Source organism: Cynocephalus volans, chromosome 11 (genome assembly GCF_027409185.1).
Source record: "Cynocephalus volans isolate mCynVol1 chromosome 11, mCynVol1.pri, whole genome shotgun sequence".
Taxonomy (NCBI): domain Eukaryota; kingdom Metazoa; phylum Chordata; class Mammalia; order Dermoptera; family Cynocephalidae; genus Cynocephalus; species Cynocephalus volans.
The window spans coordinates 67732065-67751824 of record NC_084470.1 but is presented as its reverse complement, the minus strand read 5'-3'; the positions used below and the strand labels follow the sequence as shown (position 1 = coordinate 67751824).

Below are 19760 nucleotides of genomic sequence, written 5' to 3'. Positions count from 1 at the left end.
ATTATATAGTAGTATTTCCTCTGGAAATTGTGTGTGCTAACTTTCACTAACCAAAATTAGAACTAAGCCAGTATTTCCCAATCCTAAATGGAGTAAACAAATGAGAATTGGCTGTATTCATCAGCATAGCGCTTGGGAAAGACTATCAGTTACCAGTAATACGTCAGCAAAGATCCAGGCAGCTTTTCAGACCAGCTTTGCCTTCGCAAGTGGTGTGTGCACTTGGAGAGTGTCCTCGCTCATCAAACCCCAGTTGTTGAAGAGAGAGAGGCCTCCGCCTTGGTCACTGAGGCTTCACTGGACACAGGTTGGCCTTATTTTCCAACAAGTCTTTCATGCAAAGAGGGTTGGCAGGTGTGCAAGGGACATTTCTTTGAACTTCAGGTCTGGGGCTACTCCCTATGAAATTCTGGCTTTGTAATGCTAATGTTGCCCTGGGGACCCAGCCCTCCTTCTGAGGTCTGTGTGGGGAGATGTGAGAAGAGGCTTAGATCTCTTTGGAACCCTCTGGAGTAGGTCCTTTTTCTATGTCCTGCAATTTTCTTCCACAGATGATGTTACTTGCCCCCTTAATCCTTTTGTTAAAAAACACAAAAGAGGCTTGGCTGAACCCCAGGCACACCCCTTCTATGCCCTTCTTGGTGGCAGAGCTCAAAATGGGAGCCCCAGGGGAAATATCAGGACCCCAGGCCCTTCTCTCCACCCCAGATAATCCCTGGGGAGCGCCTCTCTTGGTTCTGGTCCTGGTTTGCTCTCTGTGGAATTACCCACCTTCTCCATACGGCCCAGAGCTCCTGAAGTGGATTCATTCATCCATTCTCTCATTCATTTGTTCTCTCAATAAATCTTTATTGGGTGTCCACTCTAAGCCTAGCTCTGAACTAGGCCCTGGGGAGATAGCTGTGAACAGGACGCAGTCCCCCATCAAGGTGAGTACAGTTTGGTGGAGGAAACAGAGCTTAAAAGATTATAATTCAGTAGGGAATATTGATACAGGGGAAGTCTGAGGTGCTGTGGCAGCATATGATTGAGGGGGACCTCTCTGAGGAAGTGGCATTTCAGCCAGCACCTAAAGGGTGGGAAGGAGTTAGCCACAGGCAGAGCTGGGGGTGGGAGTGTCCTAGGTAAAGGGAGCAGTTTGTGCAAAAGCTGGGAAGTAAGAGGAAGTGTGGCCTTTGGGGAACCCAAGTATTTCTTAGCGGCTGGAATGTGGGGTGTAAGGGAAAGTGGCTCCGTTTCCTCGCTGATCTTTTCTCACCTGACTGCCCCTGTCTTCCCTCCAGAGGAAAGGGTGGTCTCCCAGCCTCCCAGCCTCCTTGCTGTTCCCTGAACATGCCAGCACACCCCAGCCTCAGCGCTTTTGCTGTGACTGGTGACACTTTCCCCCAGGACATCTGTTTGGCTCACTCCCCGCCTCCTCCAAGTCTGTTCTCACAGCTCATCTTCCCCATGAGACCGTCTGAGCAGCCTGTTTATTATCAGATATTGCCCCCACTACCATGAGCCGCCCCCTTTCCCTGTTCTGCTCTTCCCTTTCTCCTAGTATTTATCACCTTCTAACACACTACCTACTTTACTTATTCATTATGCTTATTGTCTGTCTCCCCCACTAGAATGTCAGCTGCACAAGGTCAGAGACCTTTGTTTTGTTCTCTGAGACACCCCAAGCCCTTGAACGATTAAAGGAACAAATAGATGGGATTTGAGACGCCGGCAGGGAGGGGCCAGATTGCAGAGGGCTTGTAAGCTAGGGGAAGGCATGTGGGTTGGATTCCAAGTGCAAAGGGAAGGCACTGTAGGGTTTTGAGTAAGGCTGAACCAGGATCTGAGTTACATTTTTAAAGCTCGCTCTGCAGTCTTGAAGGACGGCAAGCTACTGTAGGTATCCAGGCATATGATGGTGACAGTCAGGCTAGGGTGGAGGCATGGGGGCATGTGGAGAAGTGGATGAACTCCAGATAGTCCCCAGGAAGTGGACTCGCCATGCCTCGGTGATCTGAGCACTGTAGGGTTGCGGGAAGACAGGGCAAGACAGACTCCCAGGCTCCTGGCCTGAGCAACAGGGTCAGAGTGGAGCCACTTGCTGAGATGGGGGAGACAGTGGAGAGACAGGTTGGGGGCTGGGGTGGTCAAGAGTTCTGTTTGGGCCATGGCGAGTTTCAGGTGCCTGTTAGACTTTCATGGAGAGATGTCAAGTAGCTGATTGGACAACTTCAATGCTCAGAAGCAAAGTCTAGGTTGGAAATATACATTTGATGAACATTGGCTTAGACTTGTTTTTAAAGGCCTGAGAGTGTAGAGGGAGATAAAAAGATGTCCAAGACCTGACCCTGAGGACCAAGCCCTGAAGCCTCTGAATTGACCCTTGAAGAATGAGGAGATTGCCCAGAAGGTGGAAAGAAGACAGTCCAGGTAGAAGGAACAGTGTGGGCATAAGCTCCACATAAAAGAACCTGGGTCTCAGTACTCTTCAAACTTGTGAAAGTCATTAAAAACAAAGTCTGAGAAACTGTCACAGCCAAGGGGAGTCTGAGGGGACATGACAGCTCAATGTAGTGTGTTCTCTTGGATGGGAACCTGGAACAGAAAAAGGACAACAGGTAAAAACTAAGGAAATCTGAATAAATATAGATATATTAACATTTAGTTAGTAATAATGTATCACTATTGGTTCATTAATTGTAACAAATGTACCTGTATATCTACATATACATAAGATGTTAATAATAGGGGAAATGTATGTAGGGCATAAGGGAACTCTCTGTACTATCCTCTTAATTATCTAAAACTATTCTAAAAAATGAAGTCTGTGTTTTTAAAAAGAGCATAAATGCTCATACACACTCACACATGCACACACACCTTCCAAGGACTATAGTAATTTGTTTCTCTGGAGAGGACTTTGACTCTGACCAGACCCTTTTGTGTCCAAAAGACTCAGGAACTTCAAGAATATTTCATCACCCCTCCCCCAGCCAGGCAACAGGGGATCCTCACCTCCACCTACTTTCTCTCTGTTCACAGAAAGAATATTCTCCTCAGGCCAGATTTCATAGTGAAAATAAGAAGCAGAGACTAAATGGCTCAGGTAAGTCAGACCCACCTAGAATTCCTCAGAGCTGCAACCAGAGTTCATCCTTTCAGCATGTTCTGAAAAACACATCCCTTAGCCACAATTTTCCTGAATCCCACTTTGCTGAATAGCTGCTTTGGTTTCCCCCTTGCATTAAAAGTTTTGGCACCAACTGGTTTCAAAGTCCAGCTCCACTACTAACTAGTCATGTGATCTGGGGCAAGTCACTTGAGCCTTATTTCCCTCATCTCTAAAAAGGGGCATAAACATAGCATGATCAAAGAGCTATTGAGTGGATTAAATGAGATGACCCAGAAAATGGATATAATTTCATCCTCTAAAAAAAGGATATGAGATAGTGAATGCCGAATGTCTGGCATTATGCCTGGCACTCCTGATGGCTGGTTCTTTAATGAGAGACATGATCAGTTTGGCCAATCAGTGAGGCCTCCAAAGATCAAGTGTCACCTTGAGACCCTGGATGTTGTCTAAGGTGTGTCAGATGGATCCTTGGGACATTGGGTGGTGTCTGAGGAGCAGAGAAGTACAGGGACCTCTGAGTCAGAGCAGAAGCTGGGCCAGGGCAGTGGCTAAGGGCCAGCCAAAGAGGACTTAGCTGGAAGTTGGCCTAGAGAGCACCAAGGCTGGAGAGGACACAGAGGCAGAGGCCTCAACAGCCCGCTCAAGATTCGCTGGCCCATCCTAGCACAACTTTGCACAAAGGCCATCCAGTACCCTGGACAGCTCCAGGGGTCTACAGGTTTGAGAGGCACAAGTTTTGCTGGCTGAGAACTGGGTTGGGTCTTGGCTGTGCAAGCATGGACAATCCACCTCTCCTTGAGTCTCGATTAACTCCTCTCCAGACTAGGTAGGTAGCGATACCTACCCTCCAAGGCTGCTGTGAAGAGTAAATGAGATAACAGAGAGGCGGTAGAGCAGAGTGGCCAATGTTGGGTCAGAACACCTGAATTCATATCCCAGCTCCACACTGATTTCGGAGAAGTTGCTTAACCTCTCTGAGCCTCGGTTTCCTCTCATCTGTTAAACTGGAATGCTAATACTTATAGATCCTCCTTCACAGGGTTATGAAGATTAAACAAAACAGGATATGAAGCACACAACAAACGTTAGTTTTTGTTTTAGAGGAAGCTTAGCACAACATCAGACCGAGCAGATCATCAAAACTGACAGCTTTTTCCATCTTCCAAAACCGTCTGGTTTACTTTGCCCCTCCCACTTTCAGACTTTTGATTGGTCTTCCCATCGCTGAGAAATCAGTCTGTGGAGTCCCACAGGTCCACCCTCAACCTTCCTCTCCCAGCAAAGCCCTCCTGCCTCCCACTGCCACCCACTCCGGGATGAATGGGGCACTTCTTTTTTTAAAAAAAATACCAGTGTATATAGTGTTTGTCCTGTGCCAGCCACTATTCTAAGCACCTAACAACCCTGTGAGAGAAGTGCTGTGGTTACCCCCATTTTACAGATAAAGAAACTGGGGTTCTTCGTGATCAGGTAACTAAATTGTGGGGTCACACAGCTATTAATTGGTGGCGCTGGGATCTGATCCCAGGTATGGCACTTCAGAACCCCACACCTGCTTATAGCGTTCAAGGAGAAGAAGAGTAGGCGAGAGTCCGAGGTTGCAAGTCAGAACACCGTGTTTTCTCCTGGGCCCGCACCCTGGGGCTGGCAGTTCTCGCTCCAGACGCTCGCCCGCGCCCTGCCTGCTACCCGGACGCGGATACCTGACCTTGCCCCTGCCCCCCGCCCTCCCCCGGCGGCGACTCGTCGCCCGCCCCTCTGCCGCCGCCGCCGCCGTAACCTGATCCGCGCCGGGGTTTGGGCTGCCGGGCCGCGTCACGGTCGCGGAGGTGCTCGGGCTCCCGACTGCCATCCCGCCGCGCGCTCCGGTCCCACAGTGCCGGGCTCGGCAGTCGGGCGCGCGGGTCATGGCGCAGAGGCTGGGCGAGTGGGCACGGGGGCCCGCCGAGGCCACCGGGCTCTACCGGGCGGTGCTGCTCAGGTCGGGTAAGTGCGGACAGCGCCACCCCGACCCCGCCACCCCCGCCGTGGGGCGAGCGCGACAAGGGTGCGGCGGGCAGCCCCTGGGCGCCTCGGTCCTTCACCGCTCTGCTCTCCTGTCCTTCCCTTCCGTCGTTCTTTCTAATTTTTCTTTTTGTCCTTTCTTCTTTCCTTCGTTCCGTCGTTCCTTCTTTCCTTCCCTCTTTCCTCTCTTCTTCCTACACTCACTTTTTGGGGGAGCTATCCTTAGATATCTTGCTTTCTTTCTGTGTGTGAGAACACACACTCACACACACTCACACATACACACACTCCCACACACACTCTCCCACACACACTCTCTGACACACACACGTTCACACACACACACATACACACACACTCCCCCACACTCACACACACACACATACACACACACTCTCCCCCACACACTCTCTGACACACACTCACACATGTTCACACACACACATACACTCCCCCACACACTCTCACACACTAACACTTACACACACTCACACGCATACACACTCTCCCACACACACTCCCTGACACACACTCAAACACACTCACACACACATACACACACACTCTCCCCCCCACACTCTCACTTACAGACTCACACACACTGACACACACACTCACACACTCAGTTTCTTGACCGCGAAAGTGCTGCGCGGTTCCACCCGCCGCCGGTCTCTGAAGCGGAGACGCACACAGAGCGCGAAGGCGTCTGCCGGGGGAGGTTTGGGGCAGGAGAGCGGAAAACGGGCACGACCCGAGCAGCAGCCGTGGGGCGTACAGGAGCACAGGACCATGGCCCGCTGCTGAGGGACCTGCTGTCCAGTGGGGCGTGACACAGGGGGCGGAGGAGCACGTTACAGGTAGGGGACGGACCGGTTTTCCGTTCGCGCACGCAACGATTTGGAAGGAAAGGCGGTGGTCTTATTTTTTGAGGATGGGGTTGGATGACAGGTGTTTTTTCTCTTACGCCTTTTTGTTTGCTTGTTCGCAGTAAGCACATTTCTACTCTTGTACTCAAGACAATAAAAGGCTATTTTATTTAGAAAAATGAAAGAAACTAATGTATGGTCAGTGTAAAAAAATAATTTGGAAAACACAGGGATGGGAAAATAAATAAATAAAGAATGCCCTTGGTAAGGGGCTCGGACTCCTGTGCTTGGAGAGAGAATTTTGGAGAAGATGAAAGTCGACCTCGTGCTGGGGTCCTTGCCAGTTGGGGGTACGTGATTAGAAAGGGTCAGGGGACTGGGGCTCATGGGCCACCTACCCTTTGCCTTGGGCAAGGGGCCCGCCCCACCCGGTGGTCCGGTCCGGTCCGCAGATTCCTGGAGCCAAAAGAGCCAAGAGCGGCCGCCCCCGCCCCGCGCTCTGGGACGTTCTTACTTAGACCCCACCCGCCCGACGGAGATCCCGCCGCCCAGTTCCTGGTTGGGAACATTGAAACAACGGTTCTCTAAGACCGAAAGCACGAACGGGCCAAGACCTCAGGATCAGTGGCGCCTTCCTAGGGGAAGGTCTCAAATCTGGCCGAGCCGGAGCAGGCAGAAAGGGAGGAGCTCTATAATCAGTCGAATCTGATTTCAAATCCCAGCTCCGGTGATCTCCCCACAATGCACTCTGCCTAAGTGTCCCCACCCAGTTCTTATTTCTCACAAAGCCTCAGAGGGGGTGTCCCTAGTCTGAAGACGTGTGTTCCCTCTAGTCTGGAGCCGCAGCTACGAGCTTCACCCCACTGAGAAGAGCAGACATGCAAAGTCGTTCCGGGGGCCACATGCTTGCCTGGGTAACTACCACACACAGCTACAAACCTGAGAAGGGAGCAGAGGCCTCACTGAGCACTTACTGTAAGCTAGACACCTTGCGGGGGCTCATTCGAACTTCACAACTCTACAAGGACACTGCTAATTGTCATCTCCATTCGTAGGTGACAGAACTGGGACTCAGAGAGCTTGAGCAGCTTGCCCAGAGTCTGCTGGGGGACCTTTCCTGCCCCTCTAAGGGGTAGAGAACACATTCAAACTTAGGTCCATTCATGCCAAAGTCTGCAGACCTTCTGAGAATAGTAATAATAATGGCAAATGATTGCTGGTCACTTATTATTGCCACTTTCTTTGCCAAATGCTGTACACCTGTCATCTCATCAACTCCGTTCATCCCTATTCATTCAACTAATATTTACTGATCTCTTTTATGCTAGGCCCTGTGCAAGGCACAGGGGTGTGTTGATACGTAAAACAGGTATGTTCCTCCTCTCAGGGAGGTAAGTAATGCTAACCCCTTTTGGAAACATTAGGAACCTGAGGCTCAGAAGGTAACATGACTTGTATAAAGTCACACACTAGTCAAGGGTGGAGCTGGGACTCAAAGCCAGGGCCATATGCTTCTGGAGCCACCCCTCTGGCTGTCTTACACAAGGAGAAGCAAGAAGTGAGAATGGGGTGAGGAGTCAATTCTCCATTTGGTGAAGGAGCAAGCATTTTCCCCTTTAGAAGCCCCCAAGGAGATCATGGAATCAAACCCCAAACCACGGCCACTTCCATTTACAGTAGCCTCAAGTCACATCTCAAGTAATATAACACTTTTAGAAAAATGTTCACCTCAAATTATTTCAAAAATAATTTCTTAATGTTAAATACATGCTCACCATAGATATTTTGGGAAGTTGAAAATAAAGAAGGAAAAGCCTAACCTATAATCCCACTAACCACAAGCAGCCCACTGGTAACATTTGGGGATGTCTCCTTCTGGTCTTTGCCGTGCAGAGAGAGAGAGGGAGAGAGAGAGAGAGAGAGAGTGAGTGTGTGTGTGTGTGTGTGTGTGTTTTACACCGTTGAGATAGTGCTGAGTCTAGTCTTTAATCCCACTTTTTTCACTTGGATGAAAATCTCTAATGCTCTTAAATGGGTTATCAAGATAATAGGTGCCACTTATGAGGTCCTGACTCTGTGGCAGGTATTATGTGAAGAGCTTTCTGTACCATATCTCCTTCGTTCCTCAAAAGAACATCTGCCCCATTTTAGAGATGAGGAAACAGAGAGTCAAAAGTCACCTAGTTATCTGGCAGTGGAGCCAGGACTGGAATCTGGGGTGACACCAGAGCCGAAGCTCTTAACCACTGGGCTGGAAGGGTTACTTGCCTCTGTGGAATGACTCATGCTTGGCCATGCCTGTAGTAAAGGTCCACCTGAGGTGCATTACCTGCATTCTACCTGGAGCTCAGGCCAGCTTTCTGGCAGGGAAGAAAGCATCTCTCTGCAGCATGGACAAAAGGGCACCTCCCCAGGTGCCTGTGGCCATCAGCGACTATACTTCTCCTCAGCCCCATCCCTGCCTCTGTCAGGTGAGGTTGCCAGATGATATACAGGGGTTGCAATTACATTTGAATCTCAGATAAACAACAATGAATATTTTAATGTAAGTATGTTCCAAATATTGTATGGGATGTACTTATACTAAAAAAGTATTCATTGCTTCTCTGAAATTCAAATTTAACTGGGCATGCTGCATTTTTATTTGCTACATCTGGCAACCATGCTGGCAGGAATCTTGGAAGTTTGCTTGGCTTAACAAGCTGCGGTCTGCCCAGGTTCCCCTCCACATGTGCGGGCGTGTTTGCACACACACTCACCACACACACACACACACACACACTCACTCACATCCTCTCCCCACCCATAGATCCTCTTTCTTTTTTCTGGCTACAAGTGAATTAAAATATGCTGGGGATGGGAGGACACTCCGGGGTCCTCCTGCAGCTAAGAGACCAAATTAAGCATGCCTAATTGCAGCCGGGTTGAGAGCCAGCTTCTGAAACAAGACCCTTAGTTCTTCCTCACCCCCTCACACTTTCTTGTTTTCACACTCAAAATCCCTCCACCGGGTAAATTCTTCCCAGTTCAAACTTGTTGTACAGGCAACTCTTGTTCCTTTTATAATCTATCCACGGGCCCCATGACAAGTTTTTCTGCCAACACAGCTTCTTCTCCCCCAATGTCCTTTCAGCAGAGCATGTTTGAGGGGCAGGAGAGCAGGGGGGTGCAGTTTGATCCTAGGGCTGTTTTGTGGGTGGCTTCTCAGAAACCTCGTCGAGGCCTTGAAAAGGGACCTTGGAGATTTAGACTGAATACAGGGCCAAGGAGGAAGTTTTGAGTTGCCATGGAAACTTCTTGTCTGAGGTTTGTGGGCCCAGATAAGCTGCTCCAGACACCTATCGGCTCGAAGAAAAGGGGGCAAAAATGAAAGGAAAGCTGTTTAGGGAGGATTTTCCTGCGAGCTGCAGCACGGCTTATTATAAATGCAGGAAAACATCCCAGCTCTCCTTCAGGACTGCCTCTCTAGCCCTCACTGTCCCTCTTCTTTTTGGCTTCTCTGGTTCCCAAGAAAACAGACTTCAGAGGGACAGGAGGGAAGTGTGGGGGGCTGTGCTCAGCCCCTGGGATTCCCATTCAATTCCACAGTGCACCATGAGGTTGGGCAAGAATTCTGATCCTCAGGCCCCTGCTAGTCTATAGTCCTTTTCCCTCCAGGGAAAGCCACATAGACCAAGGCAGGATGTAGGGTCTGGGGCATGAATTCTGCCATTACCTGGAGTAAACTCCTGAAAGGCCCATTTGCTCAGAGGGCCTCTATTTTCACATAGTATTTAAACTATGTGAAACTAGACATAACTGAACCAGATGTGAATCATAACCAGCTATGGTTGGGTGGAAAATGTTGCTCTTTCTCATATTTTTAATCTTACAGCTTTTTGCTGATAACAAAACCAACATATAAAGCTTGGGGTTTTTTTGTTTGTCTGTTTGTTTGTTTTTCCTAAGCCACAAATATTACAGAAATATAGTGATACAGGAAAAGGGCCTGTAATAATATGCTCTAGAACACTGGTTCTCAAACTCTTGAATATACACGAATCCCCAGGGAAACATGTTAAAAATCCAGATTACTAGGTCCCTCTTTGAAAGATTCTGATATAGCAATCAAGAGCATGTCCCAGTAATTTGATTTCTAACTCTCATTTCAAATGATATCTAGTAATGACATTTGAGACAAGTTGATCTAGAACAGACTTCTGTTAACAGGTTAGTATATATGCCTCCAGATTGGTCCTGTATGTATATACTAACATTTTAATCTTGGGGGAAAAAAATGGATCATACTGCATGTAATGCAGTTTCGTTTTTCACTAAACATGTAGTGAACATCTTTTCAGGTCAATAAATAGACATGTTTATTGACTGCGTCCTATCACGAGGTGTAGCATAATCTCTTACTGATGGGGTGTGGCTTGGGAAATGGTGGTTGTTGACCATTGATCTTACACACAGTTTTACACACACACACACACACACACACACAGCAAGATGGTGCAGTAACAAGCTCAGGAATATCAATGTTTTTGGTGTCGTTAGGTCAATGACAGTTATTGAGCACCCTGGTACTGGGTCAGGAATATTGAGAAGGATTAGGTGAGGTCCCTGCCCTCGGGCTGGCAGTCTGATGGATTTGTACACAAGCTGGACTATGAGAAGAGCTTTAATGGGAGAAGTACAGTGAGTCCCAACTGCCTAAGGAAAATGGCACCCAACCTTGGAGGATTCCTGCCCAGCTCTCCTTGGCTCTCAACTGCACATTACTTTGGAGTGAGCTGAATTATGGGATTCTGTCTTCTCCAGGTTGTAAGCAGAAGCTCTCAGAATCCCCTGCCCCAGGATCATCCTTATTCTCCCAAGTCAGAAGGCACTGGGATTGGCTTAGATAAGCCCTTGTAGACCCTGGGAAATGCTCAAAATACTCATTTCCAGGACAGGGCAACGTGCGGGAAGGAACCAGGGGTGGCAAATAGTGGTATGACAATAATCTAGTTGTCCTCTTCTAGGGTGACACTTTAGTGATGTTAAAGCCACAGCAGGGTGAGAAGCGGAGGGAGACTACCATTCAGAGTACCTCAAGAGAAGCAGAATTCAGGAAGAAGAAACAAAAAGGATCACACGTTGTTTCCAGAAAGTTGTTTAATACCCGAGATTTTGTGACCCTCTAAGTTTCAGTGGCTACAGCATGGTCAGCTTGACCAAGGCTCCCAGGTCATGTGTGACCTGCCCCTCCCCTCTTCGGCCCATCTCCCACCCCCTCAGTCCCAGCACTGCAGCCACACTGGCCTGCTTCCGTCACACCAAGCTCATTGCCACCCCGGGGCCTTTCCACTGGCTCTTCCCACTCCCTGTGGATGGTCCTCACGTGGCTGACTCCTTGAAATTCAGCCTCCCTAAAAGGTCACCTCCTCGGTGTCCGCCCTTCCTAAGCTCCCAGTCGCTCCCTTTCCCCTCGCACAGTCTCGCTTTCGCACAGCATTCCTCCCAGGCGGACGTGTCCTGCGTGTCTCCTCATCTATTGTCTGAGGCCCCCTTGAATGTCAGTTTCCTGAGGACAGGGAGACTGTCTGTCCCATTCACACTGTATCGCCAGCACTGGGACCAGTGCCAGGAACACCATAGGTACTCAAGAAATGTTAAATGAATAAATAATATGGGCCAAAGAGGACACAAATTGCATTTTTTAAGCCTCCGTTCACATTTGATGTGTGTCCTGGGCCTCATCACCTTCCAGCCAACCAAGAAAGTAAAGGTGGGGAAGGGACCAGGTTTAACTGGAGGATGCCAGCTTCCTCGCTGGGGGACTAAGGTGATGCTGACAGCTGGAAAACACTTCCAGATTTCCAAATGAAAGATGATCTTGAAGCTCGCAGAATGCCTCTATTATCTGCACGCCCCCAGGTCAGCCTTGGGGGTCCACCCACAATCTTTCCTTTTATATTCACACGTTCATCCATTGAGCCAGTATCTGTGGAACATGGATTCTGCCAGGCACAGGGCTGCATGCTGGACCCTGCCCTCAGATCACATAGAGTCCACTTCTCTCTGCGGGAAAAGTCATATTCGCTGAGCGCTATGTTCTTTCATCCATGTCTTCTCATCTGTTATCTCGCAACCACCCTCTACCTCCACATTTGATAAACACAGAAACCAAGGCTCAGAGGCATTGCACTGCCCACACAGTCAGCTTCCACTCTCCCATGCTCTCCCGTGCAATGGCCTGTTGGCTCCTCTGTGAAGTTTGCATGAAATTCGGGGTATGGAGTTGTCGACCCATTAGTGGATGACCAAGAACTGACCCAATGCTGAGCAGTTTCCCTTCCCTTTTCTCCCCACCCTTTACACCCCCAGAGCCATTTTCTCCTGAAGAATTCTTTGCTGCAGCAGGAAGTCTGGCTTCCCCTTCCATCAGTGAAGTGCCAGAATCCACTGTCGCCTGACCCTCCCACTAGCAACAGGGGACATTCCTTTACGTGAGCTGCCCTGCTCAGAACAAAGCTTGGCATGTTTCTCATTCTTCATCAGTCTGACAACATAGGTATTTGTTTGTGCCTCTCAAGCATGTGGCTCGGACATGGTGTTCTGCATCGTGGAAGTGGCCATGCACCAAGTGAAATACCCGTTACTATAGTAACAGTTCCTTTTTATTGATAGCAGAATAAACAGGAATGCAAAGCTGCCTCACTTGTTGGCACATTTCAGCTGCCTCCTGTCCCCAGGGGTTTAAGAACCGCCCTTTGGAGGCGGCCCTCCTTGCTAGTCTGGGACTTCCCGGTAGAGCAAGAAGCCCGGCAACACTGCTCCTGACTTCCCTTCCCGAGGACTCGGCGCAAGAAGTAAGACCATTTCTGTTCTGTTTCACCTGCTGTCCATCTGGGTGCTGTTCTGGGAGGAGGTGGAAGGGAAGGAGGGCAGCCTTGGAGCACTGCAATGAGCTGCAGGGGAGCTGAGCTCTTTGAGTTTACATATCCAGGCTACATCCCCACATCGGTGAAATGATACAGGGAGTGCCTCCTGGCACCCTGGGTTTGGGAAAAAGATAGGGGATAAAGTGAGCACCCAGGTACACCCATGCATTCTTGTTGCTCTTTTTCTTCTAAATCCTCAGGTGATTCTGAATTAATGCAGGATACGGCTTCACCTACATCCATTATCACACACTATGGGGGGTTTAATTCTGTGAATAACTGATAGAAAACAAGCCAGAGTGCTGCAGGGTGGCAAAGCCGAGAGAACACAGGTTTTGGCATCAGACAGAGCTCAGCTCAGATTCTACCTCCTGCATTCACTGGCTGTGTGATCTGGAAAATGAGACGACTTCTCTGAGCCTCATTCTCATTGTTGTAAAAAGTGGGTAATGATAGCACCCACCTCCTCAGTCTGCTGTAAGAATTTCATGAGGTATGGCTGCTAGGTGCTTAGCCGGTACATGGCACATAGCAATGCAGGCTTCACCTGCCTTTCTGGTGAATTTGGCTTTAGTGCTTTGCAGTACAAGTCAGGTCTGGCAGTGGGCCAGAAATCAGGAGTTATAGGATTGGGAGTGTCACTTTTTGAAACTGCTTCCAAACCTGGGTGCTTTCTGGCTGTGAGGCAGCCCCAGCACCCATGTCTCTGGGTGGCTGAGATCCTGAGTGGCTCTCTTAGCTCTGTTGGTGGTAAGTACCTGCCCCAATCTTTCCCCTTGAGGCATGTGCCAGGTGGAGTGGCTGGCATCATGCCACTGATGGGCTAACAGGAATATCTGGTCTGCTGATGCTTGTTCCCTGATTAACTGCACAATGTCATCCACCAATCTTGCTAAGGACCCTCCATACCTAGCCCTGGACTCTGCTATGGAACTGATTCAAAACCCCAAATGCCCAACCAGACCTTCCCCTCACAAAGTAGGAAGTCACAGTGGACCTGAGGCAAAATGTTCAAGGAGAGTGTCTTGAGTCACTGGTCCAAGTGCATGAGCAGCTGGGATGGGGGCTTCCAGGCATTGGCCAGAGGCTGCTGGCAGATCTGGAGGTGGCTCTCAGAAACACAGTTCTTTGGTTGCCGGCCAGTGGAATACAAATGGGCACTTTCCCCGTTGGGAGGACAAAAGCGAGTAGCATCAGGAAATCCAGTGGCCATGCTTCTCACTTTTACTAAATGCCTGTTTTTCCTTTGCCAGTTATTATTTTAAAAGCTTCTCTTCTCTGCTCTGCCACCCCATTAGATGCTAAAACAAGAAGGTCGCGAGTGTGTTCTGAACCCAGCAGCTTGAACAGTAATGACCGGCAAGGGTGGGGAGTGGGGAGAGGGAGGACAGAGGAGTGAAGACTCTGACCAACAGCCCCAAGGAGGGAAGGCCACCAGCTGGTCCTCACCTAAGCAGAGACCATCCGTGGGCAGGCAGGCCTGTGGATTCTGGCTTAAGCCCAAAGCTGCTGGGGTTGGGCCGAGGCTCCCCAGTGAGTTTGTATTTCATATTGGGTAGGAGTTGTCTTGTCAGCGGGCCTCCATTTTCTCATCTATAAAATGGGCTCACACTGCCTCTTCATCAGTGTTCCTTGAGTATCCACAAAGAGAAAAGGATGTAAACCTGCTTTGTCAACTGAAAGACATTTCACACTTGGAAGACAGTGGAGTGGAAGAAAGAGCACTGAATTTTGGAGTTCAAAGGTCTTGGCTTTGCTGTTTACTCTCTGTGTATCCTGGGACAAGTAACTGGGCCTCTCTGAGCCTCGGTTTTCACATTTACAAAATGGGATCCCAATGTGATCCCAGTTAATTGTGAGATCCAGGTGAAATGTCAAGTGCTCACCACAAGGTCCCTCTCAGGACAGGAGGACCACAGTTTGCCTTCAGTGAGCATCACTCTGCCAGGCACTGAGCTAAGAACATCCCATCATGTCACCCTCCTAACAGCATCATAAGTAAGAATCACCAGTATCCCCACTGTACTGAGGCTCAGAGAGGTTAAGCTATTTGCCTAAGGTCACACAGCTAGGAAGGGGTGCACCATGATTCAAATCCAGTCTGTCTCCTCTGAAACATCTGCTTCAGCCACTTTGCTTTAATGGCTCATATCTCATTTGTTATCATTGATGCCATTAAAGACAGAACCAGAATCACCATGGCAGGGGAGAGGCAGATGGAGGGGATGTTAAGGCCTTAGACAGCTATTCTCAGGATGAGTTTGGTCCTGGGACTCCATTGGTGCAACTACCCTTCCGTCTCTCCTTATGGCTGTCCTGCAGCCAGGGGGCACCAGGGTTTGGTTTCAAACCTGCCCCCCTAACATTAGCCAGACACCAGTGGCCTGGCAAGCTCACCCTGGGAGTAGTGAGGGATCCCAGCTGAGCCCTGCCCAGCATGGAGCTGGTGTCCTGCAGAGCCTCCAGGTAGGAGCTGTGGAACCTCTTGGGTCATCAACATAACCAGGGAAGAACTGAGCAATGGGCTCCCAATCTCTCTTCTGACCTCTTATTACCCCCACCCCATGGAAGATGAGGTCACCCCACAGTCTGCATATTAAGTGAGAATTATTTGCGCATCCCATAGTCATGCAAGACACACAATATAGCCGTCACCTACTAGCCACCTCTTCCCATGCCCAGCATTTTAGCTCCTCCAATCTTCCCAGCATCATGATTCTACAGGGGAAGGTCCCAGAAGTTAAAGGCCCACCCACAGCAGCTAAGAACTGTTACCTTAATCAGACCTGCTTACAGCAATCAGGCCACCCACAGTCAGCTGAAATCACTCAGGCCAAAGCAAAGAAGGTTGTTTGGTATTTTTAAACTCCGTGGTTTGCAAAGTTGGCTGACTATCGGAATCACCTCGGAAGCTTTTAAAACTCTGGAAAGCCAAGCTGCTCCTCAGCTAATTAAATCAGAAGCCCTGGGGTGGAACTCAGGCATTGGTATTTTTCAAACTTCCCCTGGTGATGCCAATATGCAGCCAAGTTTAAGATCCACTGATTTAACCAGTGCAGTCTTTAAGGAGGATGAGAAAGCACAATCCAGGACTAGCAATCGGATTTATTAATAGTAATTTTAATAGCAGCTAACAGGGTGGTCACACTGTGCGACCCAGGGTCACCATTCCCAATCTAATCTACTGGATTCCAGGCCTTGGAGTTGGGCAGTGCACAATATGCCTTGCTGTATGTGGCAGCTCCTGTAGCCAGCACAGAGTCCTCAATTCTGGAGTATTTGCCACGCACCTTGCAAGTATCACCTCATTTATTATACAAAATCCCCGTGAAGAAGGGTTCTACCAGCCTCACAGAGGAGGAAACACCAGATCAAAAGCAGCTGTCCCACCTACTCAACTCTGCTGTTCTAGCGGGAAAGCAGCCAGCCACAGACAATAAGTAATGGGAGGGCCTCACGCCACCCCAACACATATGTGTACACGGATCTCACGTGTTGTTTGCTGCAGTTTAGCACCCTGAGGGGCAAAGGCAGCAGCTTTCCCGGCTGCAGCTCGGGGCTAAAGAAGCAACCACCTCCTCCAGACTCCCTGCCTCACCTACCACATCACCCCAGCCTCAGGGAAACTGCATCGCCTGCAGCTCACTGCTGATTCAACTGAAAAAAAAAGAAAAGGCCTGGAGCAGATCCTTAGGCCAGGGCTGGCCACTGATTGAACCTGGAGTGCAGGACTGGCTGCATAACTTTCAGGGCCCAATGCAAAATGAAAATGCAGGGTCACTGGTTCAAAATGTATGAGGAATTTCAAGACAGCGACCACAGAAGGTTACACGAAACCAGGCTTCTCTTCTATGGGTGACCCTGAATGCCTGGATCTTCCTGCAAGGGTGGGGTCTCTGAGACAGCCAACTCACTGGCTGGCTGGTGACCTCTGGGCAAAGGTTCTCAGCCAGGCCAGTCAGAGTTTTTCCCTCCGAAATATAACGGGAGAGACAGAGAAAGACTGCTCATTGGAAGTGAAGGAAACCAAAGTCATAAAAAAAACCCCCAAAGTTTGCTGACAGTTTTCCCCACACACACAAGAATGACCTTTTTAAAACTGAATTAGACGCACACTTTCCCTGACTTGATCCCACCCGTCCACCCTCACTGCAGACACTGTCCCCGTCACTCACTCATGCCACTCCAGGCACACTATGCCTTTTTGTTCCCTGAACAGACCCAGCTTGTTCAAGGTACATGAGTCACACATGCTGTTCCCAAGGCCCCAAACAGCCTCCCGCCTTATTCTCAACCGTCAGATCTTAAATGTCGCCTGCTCAGAGAGGCCCTCCACCTGCACCTGACTGAAGGGGGGTCCTTCCTTAGTCTCTATCGGAGCCTGCCTGTTTCCTTCGTGGAGCTCATCACCATTTGTAATTGTTCATTTTCACCAGTTTGAGGTTTGAGTTTGTGTTTACTGTCTGCCTCCCTAGTAGAGTGGCAGCACCGTGAGAGTGAGGACCTTGCTGATTTAGTTCACCTCTATGTGTGCAGTGTCCACCACAGTACCTGGCAAATTATAGGAACTAAACATTTGTGGAAGGCATGATTGTTTTTATTACTATGTACTTTCTCAATGGTCGTTTCCTGTTATGCAAGAGCTCTTGATTTTGTGTATTTATTTTGTATTTGGCCACATTACTGAATTCTCTTATTAGTTCCAAATGCTTTTCTGTTAATCCTTGTGGGAATTCTAGGTATACAGCTATCTCTATGCAAATATTAATTCTGCCATCTCCTTTCCTAAAGTTATACAACTTGTTTCCTGCTTTATCACTTTGGCAACATACAGTTAGTTCTTTTAAAGGTGGTGTGACTGATGAAAAGTGTGGAGCTCTGGAAGGTTTGAAGCACAAAGTGACTAAGGTCAGAGTGAAAGCCAGGGAGCCACAGTAGTAACGAAAATGTGGTGTGACAGTGACCTGGATAGAATGAGAGCTGAAGACCTGGAAGGAAAGAGTGTAGCTGAGAATTACTCAGTTACAGGATTGGTGGAACTTGGTAATAGGAATGGGCAGCAAATGGGTCAGAAATCTCAAAGCTCCCATCTGAATCAGGGTGCTTTAAAGCGTCAGCTTCCAGACAACTTGATCTTATGGACGAAGAAAATAATCACATTTTAAAAAGGGGGGGAGGAGGGTGATATAACCAACTGTTTATTTTGTCAAGTGCCCATTTTAAAGTAACCACCAAATACTATCGTAATCATTTTTTAAGAAACAAAAATTTAGAAAAGTTATAACCTAAAAACAAACAGCCTTGTGAAAAAGATGAGAAGAAAGGAAGTTAATTAGAATTCTCATTTTAGAAACAGTTCTGAGAAAGTGAACTCAAGAAAAAAATTAGCAGATGTGTTTCTATGCTCTGACACTTAGTCTGGCTATATCCAAAATACTTTATGATAATTGACACTTTTTCCAGTTTACACACACAGCACCTTTACATACGTGGTCTTACTTAATCCTCCTAATAGCACCTGTGATAGGTAATAGCAGAAATGCCAAACATGCGTCTGATGTCTCACTGCTGCAAAGCACAGTCTCCCATTGATGCCTGCATTCCCCTGACACATCACCCTGCAATTTACACCCCATCCTACACCCTCCCCTGTATTTTCTGACCCCAACAAGCGTCCCCCACTTCCAGGTTTTCACACAGACCACCATCTCTGTCTAGTTTACGTGGAGAACTCTTATCTATCCATAAAACTGCATTCAGGCAGGGAATGGCTTTCTTCCTTTTCCCGGTGTGGGGGAGGAAGTCAGAGTCTGTCCCTAGGCAACATGGTGGCCCTCAAGAGGGGGACTGAAGCCTGGTGTGTGAGGTGGGGACACACTCCCTCAGTTGGCACATGAAAACAACATGCCTTAAGGCACTGGTTCCCTAAGACCAAAACCTCGAAAGTTTTATTATCAATTACCAGCAAATGTTATTGAGTACCTACTACACACCAGACCAGACAATGCTAGTGCCCACCATATAGTAGGGGCTCAAACTCAGAAAAGCTGAACTCATGAAGGGGGCAGAGCTAATGTCTAAATTTTCACTGTAATGAAGCAGCAAACTGCCAGACAGTGTCTTGAGGCTTTTTTTTAAAAGATCTCTCTCTCACTTGCTTTTGGGCATTTCAAGGATAAGAAGCCAGATTGTAGAGGGGGGGCCTTCTGCCTGGCCTTCAAGTAAATTGACAAATTTCAAAATTGCTGAGGTAGAAGTGAGGCCATTGAGTAGCCAGACATCTGCATAAAAGATGACCACCCTCCCTTTCTAATTAGGGAGACAGTTGTCCCCAGATTTCATACTGTCCTTTTTGATGCGGAGAAAGTGAAAATATGGATATTTCCACAAGAAAACATGGAACTGTGGATAGGGAAGTTGGACAATAAGGGGTGATATTTTCTTTTTATCACTGCATTTATCCAAATTATCTTTAACAAGTATATATTACTCTTTTTGAATATTTTTTCTTTTTCTGGTACAAGCTCATTAAAAACAGGAGTAAACATAATTCCTTTAATAGTGGGGGAAAATTGTTTTTTTCAAAGTCAGGCCAAAAACGTGTGCATGTGTCAACTCATATTTTGTGACTCAGTATCACTTCCTTCTCTACCCAAACACTTTACAAACATCATCTCCAATCATTATAACTCTGTGCATAGGTTCAATTATTATTTCCATTTTACAGAGGGGAAAACTAAGGCTCAGAAAGACAGAAGTAGCTTGCCCGTGGTTACATAGTAGCAGGTAGCCAAGGTCCACCTGACATGAAAACCCTTGCTTTTAACTGTGCATGGAGATGGGTGGGATTGTAGGCCCAGCTCTGAC

At 48.3% G+C, this 19760-nt stretch overlaps 1 protein-coding gene across 4 annotated transcripts in view; it reads left to right on the top strand.

Annotated features, from left to right (window-relative positions):
• Window positions 1-183: 183 nt before the first annotated feature.
• The window catches only part of FAM107A (family with sequence similarity 107 member A), a 26249-nt gene continuing 6672 nt past the window's right edge, over window positions 184-19760 (top strand). The window contains exons 1-2 of one of the 4 annotated variants that reach the window (XM_063114060.1): window positions 184-307; window positions 3025-3088. Coding sequence is in view for 1 of the 4 variants with exons in the window: in XM_063114061.1 (XP_062970131.1) it covers window positions 5023-5101 (79 nt within the window). In the remaining 3 variants the exon portion in view is untranslated. Of the gene's footprint in view, window positions 308-3024; window positions 3089-4908; window positions 5102-5488; window positions 5977-12710; window positions 12822-19760 lie in introns of those variants that run through there. The other 3 variants (XM_063114061.1, XM_063114063.1, XM_063114062.1) reach the window with 3 other exon arrangements.